Here is a 12,350-nt window from a genome sequence, read left to right on the forward strand (position 1 = left end):
TTCGGCCTCTAAAGTTTCTCAATTTTTGCCGTTTCCCGAAGTGCTTGATAGAGCAATATTTTAAAAGGCGATGAAAATCTTAAGATAGCTAGAAAAAATTAAAAGTGCCTGTTGCTTGAAAGAAGAAAAATAAAGCTATTATTCTACGTTTATTTCGATTCAAAGCATTGAAAATTGCTCTTATAGGAATATCGAGAACTTTGCCATTTTTACGTATATTTTTTGCATATTTAATGAGCTAAAAACCGTTATTTTCGTTTTTTCTTAATTTCTCGAAAACCATAAATTCCCAGAAGATGAGAATAATATTTTCGAACATAGTTCCCCAAAGGTGTCCTTCGGGCAAAGTTTCAAGATTTTCGATTTTCCCAGCCTGTCCAACGATTCTCCATATTCTCCGTCGGAGCCTCTTAAATCCTTAGGGAAAGGAAATTCGCACGAAGCTTGCGATAGTTGTGGGGACTGCAGTGAGAAAGATAGCAAGACGGAAAGGTAAGCTTATGAAGTTTATAAAGCTCTTCTAAGTGCAATACTCCGACACATTTTGAAGCTGTAGTTGGTCAGTATAAACTGTAGGCCTCAACTGCATACTCGGTATTAAGGGCGATTTCATTTCATATCCCCCCCCCTTCCTTAATGAGGTAAGTCGTCCCCCCCGAATTTTCGAAACCCCTTCAGAAAAAACTTCAGAAAAAAGCCAACTTTTCCCTAACCCCTTCAGAAATGTTCGAAAGATCAAAAAATGCCAACAGGGCTACCCCCTCAGAAATGACTATCAAAATGGGGTATAAAATGAACATTGTGTCTAGATACCCGGCAGCCGGGAAGTGTTTTCAAAATACTACATACCCGGCAGTCTGAAATTATTCTAGAATTTCCACGGAAAAACCAATCCAATCCTCCTCAAAACTATAGATCTTTGCTTAGAAATGCCAAGCGATTTCAATTATAGTTTTGGCTTTGTGTTTGAGAAAATTTTCGAGCTTGGGCATACTACAAAATCTTGATTCTTCGACACTTAGAAAAAATTCGTACTCTGACTCCGGTGTCAACTCTTATAGAATAATTTCTACAAAAACTGAAGTTGAAACCCTGCGAGAGTATTCGATATTTGCTGAGAAATGCGAAGCGATTCTAAATAATGTTTTGCTTTTGTTGTGGACGAATTCTCTTGGCTTCGGCTATAAAATCCTCGACTCACGGGCACGGTTGTTCAAAAGACTAGATACCCGGCAGTCAAAAATTCATGAATAATCAATACATTCAATATCCACAAAAATGATCATTGAAACCTAGCTTCCGAGAGTATTTCAGTATTTCAATTTTTGGTCGGAAATACCAAGCGAGTTTTTACAATGTCAGTTTGGTTTTGCACAAATTGTACGAACTTTATGTGACTCACGGGCACGATTTTTCAAAGACTACATACCCGGCAGTCAAAAATGCTTCCCGTTTTTCCATCAAAATTTCCATTTGAACCTGCTGAGATGTCGGTGTAGAAATACCAAGCGATTTTCCAACTTAAGGCCTCAACAATTGCCTCGGCAAAGTAGTACAAAATAGCTACAAAACGTTTGAGCGTTCGGTGACGAAAGTCCGCCACCGATGTAACTTCCGGTGTGACACTTAAGTGGCGTGACAAAGGTGGCACGTGGTTTTGGTTTTCGCGCCAAAACGAACTCAGTGTTGGAAGCGACGAAGTTCTTCTGTGGGCTAAACGGCTTAGCGTTGGAAGCGACGAAGCTCTCGGTTAAATAGAAATACAAAGCGTTCCTCTATATATAGTCACTCAAGTAGATTTTTTCAAATTCAGTGGATTTGTCCCCTCAGTGAGGAGACCACTCTCAGATCAGTTCGCAACGTGTGCCTAATAGCGTTGAGGTTCTGTTGATCTAGGTCTGGGTCCTACTGGACCTAGTAACTAATAAGGGTATCCCTTTTTAGGACTTTTTCAAAGCGCCGGTACTTTCGGGGTTCTATAGGTAGGTAAAATACACGTTACGTTCGCGGAACCGTGAATTTTCCGGGGCACCATCATTTTTGTGGATATTGAATGTATTGATTATTCATGAATTTTTGACTGCCGGGTATCTAGTCTTTTGAACAACCGTGCCCGTGAGTCGAGGATTTTATAGTACGCCGAAGCCAAGAGAATTCGTCCACAACAAAAGCAAAACATTATTTAGAATCGCTTCGCATTTCTCAGCAAATATCGAATACTCTCGCAGGGTTTCAACTTCAGTTTTTGTAGAAATTATTCTATAAGAGTTGACACCGGCGTCAGAGTACGAATTTTTTCTAAGTGTCGAAGAATCAAGATTTTGTAGTATGCCCAAGCTCGAAAATTTCATCAAACACAAAGCCAAAACTATAATTGAAATCGCTTGGCATTTCTAAGCAAAGATCTATAGTTTTGAGGAGGATTGGATTGGTTTTTCCGTGGAAATTCTAGAATAATTTCAGACTGCCGGGTATGTAGTATTTTGAAAACACTTCCCGGCTGCCGGGTATCTAGACACAATGTAAAATGAAATGGCCCTAAGTGCCGACTTTCGACCACTTTGCACTGGCTGACTTTGTTTGAAGGATTGCAGGGGATTGGTCTTAACAATGTGCGAGTCAGTGAGACATGCGAGCCATTCTGGTGAGCCTGAAGAACACATTGGTTAGCCTAAATAGTAATCTGGAGCTTATAGTAGGCTAAGATAGCTTGCAGGTAGCCTTTAAATTCGGATTTGGGATTTCTGGCACACATGGCTCATGTGTCATGCAAGCCATGCAGGCCATTCTGGTTAGCCTACATAACAAATTGGTTAGCAAAAACAGCAACAATAAAGACAATCTTTACAATTTACATTTCAAGATATTTTAAAAATTAGAGCACTGAATGCCTGGAATAACTATAGGGGCTAGTGGAGCCAGTCAGCCAATTGATAAAAGCTTCTATAGTTAGTTTAGGTAGCTTGCAGTTAACCTTTTTATAGGGATTTGAGATGACTGGCTTACATGACTCGCTGACTTGCATATTGTCCACACTCATGAAGGAAGCTCAAAGTTAAAAATAAATTAGAAGACTATTTAACAATTAGATGGCATGCTAGAGGTTTCTATTGGCTTAATTTATATTTGGTGAAGCCCAGAGCCAACTATCAAAATCTTATAGAAAGAAAGCGAGCCATCTAACTGTTTTAGCATAACCCAGAGACTGAATTATTCAGTAAAAAGTTCATGAGTGGTTAATGTACATTATATGAGTGATCAGCTTACCTTTAATAAAATTAAAGGTTCACACATTTTTCTCTCAATCTTATTAGTTAAAAACACATAGTTGATGTGTTACAAGTATTTTTACAATTCACTGATATAAAAGAATTTCGCTATTTTAAGTGACAGTTTGTGTCTTGTTTTTACTGAACAGAGAGATGTTACCACTGCCTGGTGGAGTACTTGACATGTTTAAAGAAGGTAAACAATGAAGATTTGTTGCTCATTATTGATTTCTAGGCCTTTAAAGGGATACAATTTGAAGTACAGTCAACTCTCTCTTAACAGACACCTCCATAAGTTGGACACCTGGTGTTGGTCCCGTTCCTGCCGTTTTTCTGTCATTTTACTGCAACTAAACTTCCTTAAAGACGGACACCTCTCTAAGATGGACAATTGGAGTCGGTCCCTAATGTGTTCATTTTAGAGAGAGTTGACTGTATAGGTTTCTTAAAAATGCTCAAAAGAAATTAATGTGTCAAGTCTCTTGTCAAAGGTATAAATACCGGTAAATGTAATTAATTAATGTAATTATCAGAACTGTTTATTTGTTTATATTCATAAACGTTTAGTTAACCTTGAAACTTAAGGTGATGCCTTATGTGTTCTCATTGTCACACACTTCACTTTTTTGTTTCTTTAATTCTATACAGTAGTTCTGAACTTGTAAACTTAATTTTTAGTCATTCAAATCACACTACATTTTTTCTCCAATTTTAAGCAGCAAATGCTCTTGAGAGTTGTTTCAGAAAAATAACAACTGAAGGTTTCTGGGTTTTTTGTAACATTCAAAAACTAGTTCTTTCATGTAAGTTTGGTCCCTATAGAACATGTTGCCTTTTCATAAAAAAAGAACTTAGCCCTGAAAAATTAGTGCACATGGGCTGTGCTGGTATAAACCTGCATGCAAGATATCCCCAGCTCTTCAGTTATGGGCTGACTTCTCAAACTTTGTCCATGGAGGCTTGCGGGTCATTTTCTAGTAAGTAACAAGTCTTAGACTAAAGGACTATCTAGCAAAATAAATAGTATGTATGTAAGTTGTACACGGCTCCTGGAATAACTAAGTAGTTTCAACTCTGAGAATTACTTGGCTTTGTTCCAAGCAATAATACAGGGACATTCTAGTAATGCAATGTCCTATTCTAGAGAGTACGACCTTCACCGCTTCTTGTGGCTGATGTTATTAACTATATGTTTGATAATGTTTTTTTAGATTCCATGCCAGAGGATGAGCCATCTAAACATGATGGACGAGTGAGAACATTTTCACACTTTCCTGGTAACTGGGCCATGCATGTCTTTATTCCATGTGAGTGATATAATTAATTAATAAAATTGATATCCTTTATTAGTTCCATTATTTACAGTTGTTTATTAATTTTGGTTAACTTTGCCCTTTTTAGTGTTTGATTATGTATGATGATGTCAGATGAATTTAAAACATAGGAAAATATTAAATTGTAGCAAGGGTAAAACTGAACCACAGCATATATCACTGGTGAAATAACTGTGTGGTTTCAGTCTGGTTTCCACAAGTTTTGAACAGTTTTTAATAAGTAGTTCTTTTTGGAAATCAAGGTCAACTCTCTGACTAGTTCTTAGCTTAACAATGCAACAGTCAATGACTACATGACAAGCATTTTCAACTACAGAAGGCATTTGATTCCCCATTACCAATGGCTTCTCCTTTTGGTACTTACATAATTGGGAAATGGTCACAATTCCAGTTGGCAAGTTTGGATCAGGCATCTATTCACACTAAGTTCATTCAATTATTTGCACTTTTTCCACTCACTAGATCCTTATGAGTTGAACCATCACAGGGTTGTCAAAATAAGCCGACAACCGGCACATTTCACCGGCTATTCTGAATACTGTGCTGGCTACTCCGAATGCTAGTAGGTCAGTTCTGAGCATGATATTGGAGAAGGTTGGACTTATAATTGATAGAATTGCTTTGAGGAGAGGCAATTTTAGCTTAGTGTAAAAACCTCAAATCTATTTTGCTCCAAAAGGGGTTCGCATCCTGGACCCCCAACAGGGCACCGCCCCTGTACCTTGCTAGGGGCCTGTCTAGTCCGCAGACCCCCCGCATGATGGGGGGCCTCCAGCCGTCTACTATTAAAATATCTCCTGCTACTTCAAATCATTTCGACAACCCTGCATACATATTCGTGCATATTCTGCTAATCAGTAATTGATAATGTTTGTTCTTGACAGTTAAGGCCAGTGTACATTTTGAGATGGTGGTGGTATCAGTAGTTGAATGTCTGTCAGCTGTCACATCACACGAGGTGCACATGATACCATGTGACGAGTTACACATGAGTGTATCCAGAACAGTACCCATTAGACATTACTGGATTGAGCCAATTGTACAGCAGCTTAGGAATGGACTCAGCACTGTGCACAGGTAAACACTTAAACAACAATGTTGTACACTCTAAAAGTAGACCGATGATGTCCAGAAGATGATTCATCAAATTTTATGTACCGGTACTCACAAAGTCACCCATTTCTAAGGAAAATAATCAAATTATTGCTACCTACATAAGATGTGTACATTCACAAGACACTAGGCCAAGCACTTTGCAAAAGCAGTTTGAAAAAATGATAAATAACTTTGTAGATTCTTTAAGGTACAACAATTTAACATTTGTTTTTTTGTGTACAGTTTTAGATGCATCATACTCGCTGTACATTTTGAAAGTCCCTCTGAAATAAGCAACCTTCCCAAAGTACCGTAGTAATAAAATTTCACGGTTGTTAGCAAATCCCGGATAGCTAAGAACCTTTAAAAGTGGAAACCCCAAAACATAACTTGATGTGTTATGAGAAATAATGAACTCACAGATGTCACACATGTTAGACTACTGAATTTGTTTAAGATGACCTTTATTCCAAAGGTAGTATGATACTCTGCTTTGGTGTAATAAATTATTATTTCAATTACTTTTCACAAAATTAATCCCTTTTATCCCATTTATCTCGAAAACCTTTTAATTTTATTTGGATAAATAAACCCACAAATGGTGGTTACACTCACATTTAGCTACCTTGGCCCAGTTCCTCAAAGGGTGGGTAACTTTATCCAGTGGATAAATGTTAACAAAACATACAAGGCTATCGATTGGATAGCCATTTATCCAGTAGATAGTGTTATCCATTGAATAACTGGGCCCTGAACGTAGCATAATTTGTAACTTTTGAACTGCAACCAGCCATTTTTTACATTTTTTAGTTTTGTGTCTGCCCTTCAATGGCCTGAATTGTACACAAATGATGAGAAAACAAGGTAATAGTGACTATGTACACTCATTCTTGACCTTGGTGTTAAAATAAACGAACAATATTCTTGTCGCAAGGTCTAGTGCTAATAGTGTTTATAAAAACTTTCCTTCCAGCTTAATAAAATATCAATTCTTCTTGAACTGACTAATATTCATTGCTATCAATGTTATTTGTGAGTTTGGTGTTAATCAAGACATTTCTGTTTTTTTTTGTCTTTTTTGCAACCTATCACATTCTCTGCTCTTGAATGCTGTAAACTTGTCTTACAACATGTGACATGTCGCCGATTTTATGTATTTCAGATCATTTGTAGCACTGAAAATCATGTCAGAATACAAGAAGGTAAGATAGCAAACTTAAGTCACACTGTACACGATGCATTCAGCTTGTTTGAAGTAAAATATTCTTGAAGATGCACTGTACAGGCGCAGATAGCCTGATATTGGTATGGTTGAAAACTAACCATTGTGTTATTTTGTTTTTCAGTTCAAAGATATTGTTGATTTAGTAAATAAAATCTTTCAGGAATTTTCTCTCCCTGCATTCTACAAGGTACTGATCAAATCTGATTTTATTTTATTTTTTCTAAAAAAAGGAAAACTAATACAGTAACAGTTTTTTTTCTATGTTATCTGTTTGATGTTTCAAGCAGTTAAAAAATATGCTTCATAGATGTAGCTTTTTAGTGTATAAAAATCTAATAAACATTTGAGAGTGTGTCAGAGCTTTTTTTAGAATGCTTAATTAAAGAAGAGTTGGTACAGGTTGAGATTAAAATACATCTACCCTAATTAGAATACTATCAACTCTATCTGTTGTTGTTTGATTGTGGGCTACTTGTTTTTTGTCTCTTTTTTCCTCCCTCACTTTCGTGACAACCTTCCTACATAAAAAATGTAAAAAAATGTAATGTTATAATGGTCATGCAGTTAGCTTTGAGATAGCTAGTTTACAGGCATGCCACTGAAACAGAGGAAACAAATATTTTAAATGAACATAGCAAGGTTAAAAATGCCCAGTGGCAGGAGGCAGACCAGTTGGCTATATACAAAGTGTGATTGAGGATTTAAACTCGGGCCTACCCAGAAACAAATCCAGCTAGTGGCAGGGGCAGGTCTTAAACCGGGACCTCAAGATTACAACACCAGCTCCCTAAACCATTTGGCCACGTTTGCCTCCTAGTTAGGTATAACTTGCCATAGGTACAAATGATGTAGATTTGGTTTGAAATTCAAACATAACCTCATCCATGTTTGTGCATTTGCACATTGTAGGATCCATCATTCCATGTGAGTGTTGCATGGTTACTTGGTAACATCTGTTCTGAGAGGACACAGGACATACAAACTAAACTTCAGGTAATATGTGTACCCAAGCTGGTCACAGGGTCCCCAGGAGGGCTTAGTGATGGGGTGGCATAACATCCAGAAGTTACATGTACTTGAGACAAAAATTAACAGGGTATTTAAACGATGTAAGTATTGTGAAACAGTCTACTGTAAGTAATATTGTACAGAGTTTATTGTGATGTACAACCCTCCAAGTTGCGACCATTTTAGTTGCCATGGCGACTAGAACTTTGGAGCTGGCGACTAAATTGTAGAACAAGTCGCCATCCTGGCGACAACAAGAGGACTGCTTTAGAGCTTGATGAGCAGACTATCATTAGTGAAAATTCAAATTAAAAACTGCTCTGTACATAAAAGATTTACTTTGAAAAGTTTCTGGGTTTTTATAAACTGATCTTTTTATTCTTTTTGTTTCTTTCATTGAATTTTTCCAGGGAAACATTTCGCGGTAAAATTTTGTTTCATTTACGCTTTTTGGTGCATAGATTTACAGATGGTTATATTGTGGCGACCAAAATTTTCTTTTGGCAACTTCACCTAAATAGATAGTCGCCAAAGGGCCGTTAAGAAAAAAAGTTAACTTGGAGAGTTGATGTATTGCGTGTTATCGGGAAATAAGAAAAAAATTCTAAAAACAAAAGAAATATAGAAATGGCTATGATTTTAAATCTCAAAATACCCATGTGATAAATGTTAATGATTCATAAATTTATCATGTTGCATTACAGTTGTTTATCATTTTAACTAATAACCATGATTAGAAGATTGAAACTTGTTATTCCAAAAACACTTGACTGTTTCTATGTCAGCATGTCCAAACCATGTCTACTGATGTTTACACCTTAAATGATGTTTACACAACTTGGGACCAGTAGAGTATTTTCCTGGGACCAACACAATTTGCCGAGCACCCACTTTTTATTGTGGTTTTCACTGAAATGCGAACTCTGACATTCAATCCTGAACCAACGGTTTACGCTTTTTGCTGCCATCAATCAACTTAGCGAACCTCTCAGGAAACAGAAGTTCACTTCAGCCTGGTCAAAAGGTCACGTCTCTTGATTGTGATTGGTAGATTTCGATCCATTTTGTTTGTTTCTGTTTTTCATGGTTCGTTTACTGTTGCCGTAATTATGATTGACGGCAGCGAAAAACGCATTCCTTAGTTGGATTTTGAATTTTCAGAGTTTGCATTTCACTGCAAACCGCAATATACTGATTGTACTGACAGCAGTACTGACGGTCGTGTGTTTCTCTTTGCAGGAAGTGTTTGATGCTCATGTTTGTGAAAAAGACATCGCCAGATCATTAGTGTTGGAGGTGACAGAAGTGCATTGTAAAATAGGAAATAAACATTTTGTGTTTCCTTTGGATGCGACATGATGAAACAAGTCAATCACAGATGGCATGATCTTCAATTGGATTGATAATGGAGCTAGTCGTCACACTAGTACACCCTTCTTCAAGTTTCTTGTCAGACAGGAAAGCACGGTAAGTTCTGTGCTTCATTGTTGACAAAACTGATAATCTTTAGATCGATCCATCGTTGATGAAGCTTATGTGAAACCCAATTTAGTTTTCGAATGCTCCTTCATGCTCCTTTATACGGCCGCTTTTATACGACCGCCTTGCTATTCTCTTTCTACTAGCATATCTGCTGGTCAGCGGAGTTGCAATGAAAAGTTTACAGATGATGGACCGACCGACCGACCAACGAGTGCCATTGGGCTAACCACAAAACTTCCTGAATTAATAATTTAGTCGTAAAAATGAAGTAGCAACGGTCGAAGGATCTCCCACCTGCATATTGGCCAACATTCCGCTTTTGTCTTCTTCTTTGGTCTCGGCTTCGATTTTTTCGCTGTCCAAGGACTTTTTCTATTTTTGTCAATTTGTTTCACGACCTCAATAAGGTCAATAACGAGAAACGAAGAGCGATGAACCTAAGAGGGATTTCGCGATTGGGAGAGAAAGTCTAGAGAAGGAAAAAGGCTGTGTTGCGCAAAAACGTCAAAATGTCGCGAGGAAGCTAATGCGCTATAAGGATTATGACACCTAACTGTGTTATGAACTTTTTAAAAACCTTTTTTCGAAATAACTCGCTTAACTTATTTTAGTCCTAATTTTTTTTTCGACAACAGTAACCTTCTGAAGGTATTGTGTATCCTTTCCAACCTCTTCCAAAGCCGGATCGGGTTACAAGCAACCTTAGTCAGCTGTTAGAAACAGAGTACGAGTACGACTTTTGAATTTCCTGAGTTCAGTTACGTTCCCAGAGCCCGCACTCCTCCCTGTTGCTGACCAGTTGAAAAGAAGACTCAGTACGAGATTTTTCTGAAACGGGATAATCGAAAACATCAGTACTAGGTTAAAAATGTCATGCTCGTAAAAAATCTCGTACTCGTTGTCTAATGTTAAGGTCGCTTTCATGGGACATGACAAAAACAATTATTTCCTTTTTTATTTACATTTTGTACGTCACCTGCACAACAACAGTCATGCGATTTTGAGCATGCGCACAAAAGCAGTGATTTCAGTAACATTTAGACAAAGCAAAGTCGTTTCAGAGCTAGAACAAACCACACGGTTAATAAATCACTACCAAAAGTTATTAGAATCGGTTGGAGCTCTCATACACCCTGACACGAGTACTTGTGAGTACCGCTCCGAAAGCAGTCATGTCATCATGACGCAATGAGGAAAGGCTAGTTGCTTTGTGACCTTGGGGAGGAAAATCGCGGGCTCAGTCAGACCACGAAGACAAGATATTGTTATAAAATGTACAGCCGCCTATCGTTTATTTGCACTTGTTTTTCCCATCGACATGTGCTGTTTTATGTTATGAAGCACAGGAAGGAATGTTTACATTCCCTTATTCGTGTACTCAATTCTTCTTTTCTTTTGTCTTTTCAGGAACTAACGCGAGATCTGCCTATAAACTGTGCAGTGTTTTCCTGTGTTCAGTTCGATTTTAATATCTTCTCACTTGTCTTACTCCTTTTTTCAATTTTTTTCTTTTATCTTATCCCGCACAACGAGTGTTATCTGTGTGTCGTATTTACTTATGTTCTCGTGGTATAAGACCGTATATCATGTACAGTATTCCTTCTTCATGTATAACATACTAATTTATACAAGAAATACTGATTTTCACTGTTAAACAAATAAATTTGAGCAAAGCAAAGTAGCATTGCCGCCTATTATTACACACTTTGTATATACAGCCTTTTTATACCATAGAAGGAAGTGTCCAGGACCGCCAAAACATCGGTCCGAAAAAACTATTTCATTTGGTTATGTGATCAATAGTACCCTGCAGATTATGTGGGGCCTGAACTCCGCTTGAGGTCAAGCAGTCTTGTAATAATACAAGGACAGAAACACAGTCATAGACTGTTTTTAAAATCTGTACTCAAAAATCATCCCTTTCGGATCACTTCTCGCTTAACAATCACTGAAATCGTACAGAATAGTTTGTGGTATGCCCGCCCTCGTTTTAGTCTGCGTGCAGGAGGCCGTCTTCTCTTTCGTTTGCTCACCTATAAATGATATAAAACACTTAAATCGATATTTATGACTTTATTTAACGCGGGTAAAACATTACTGATGACCCAGTGGTTTACGTGATAGCCCCTTATAGCAAGAAGAAAAACATAGATAACGAGATGGAAAAAACAATCATGACTAATACACCACACGAGTACTACGAGTAACATACGGGTAACACACGGAACACACGGGTACATACAGGTAACATACGAGTAGCACACGGATACATACGAGTAACATACGAATACATACGGGTGCATACCAGTTCCTATTTCATTTCACTTTTTTTTTTCTCAGCGCGTGAGCGGGCAAGATGAACCAAATCCTGCAATCTGATTGGTTCCGGGAGCGGGCGGAATTTTCCGATCTTGACCGCGGTCAACGGTACGCGGGCCGCAGGGAATCAGGGAATTTGCTTGACGAGCAAGGTTTCAATTATGTAACTTTGCAAGGCTAATTGAATTTTGCAGTAAACAGGTTTACATACTCAAAACAATTCTTAAGAATGGACTCTGACGATAGCTATCATAGCGAGAGTGAATTTTATTATCCAGACGAGTTTGAAGATGACAAGAACAAAGAAAATACCCCAGTTTCAGAACTTCAGAAGGAGCAAGATGATTTTACCAACGCAAAGAAACGCCAAAGTTGCCAACGCAAAGAAAATACAGTGAAAAAAAAAAACAGTACGACCTCAACGTTTGGCGAAGATATTTCCAAAGTATTGGTGAAGAAAGAGAAATTGAAGACATACCTTCAAGCGAGCTAAATGTCCTCATTTGCCGGTTCTTTATGGAGATCAACAAAAAAGATGGCGGTGCGTATGAACTGAGTAGCCTAACATCATTTCAAAGAAGTCTCCAACCTTACTTTAATGACAAAAACTCAAAAATG

At 37.8% G+C, this 12,350-nt stretch overlaps 1 protein-coding gene across 1 annotated transcript; it reads left to right on the plus strand.

Annotated features, from left to right (window-relative positions):
* The first annotated feature begins 416 nt into the window (after positions 1–416).
* Positions 417–11,251, plus strand: LOC144652307 (U6 snRNA phosphodiesterase 1-like). Its single transcript, XM_078512350.1, has 9 exons — positions 417–492; positions 3,419–3,465; positions 4,481–4,576; positions 5,488–5,680; positions 6,509–6,562; positions 6,861–6,900; positions 7,045–7,110; positions 7,833–7,916; positions 9,171–11,251. The coding sequence occupies exons 2-9, from the start codon at positions 3,423–3,425 to the stop codon at positions 9,288–9,290; spliced, it is 696 nt and encodes a 231-aa protein (XP_078368476.1). The 5' UTR covers positions 417–492; positions 3,419–3,422; the 3' UTR covers positions 9,291–11,251.
* Positions 11,252–12,350: the final 1,099 nt, after the last annotated feature.

Source organism: Oculina patagonica, chromosome 4, assembly GCF_052425735.1.
Source record: "Oculina patagonica isolate OP01 chromosome 4, crgOcupat, whole genome shotgun sequence".
NCBI classification, from domain to species: Eukaryota; Metazoa; Cnidaria; class Anthozoa; order Scleractinia; family Oculinidae; genus Oculina; species Oculina patagonica.

Excerpts from the sequence above, each read along its gene's own strand:
- LOC144652307 (XM_078512350.1), top strand. The coding sequence starts at position 3,423 with ATGTTACCACTGCCTGGTGGAGTACTTGACATGTTTAAAGAAG. Across the intron at positions 5,681-6,508 it reads GGACTCAGCACTGTGCACAG|TTTTGTGTCTGCCCTTCAAT; the intron begins GTAAACACTTAA and ends TACATTTTTTAG. Across the intron at positions 7,111-7,832 it reads CTCTCCCTGCATTCTACAAG|GATCCATCATTCCATGTGAG; the intron begins GTACTGATCAAA and ends TGCACATTGTAG.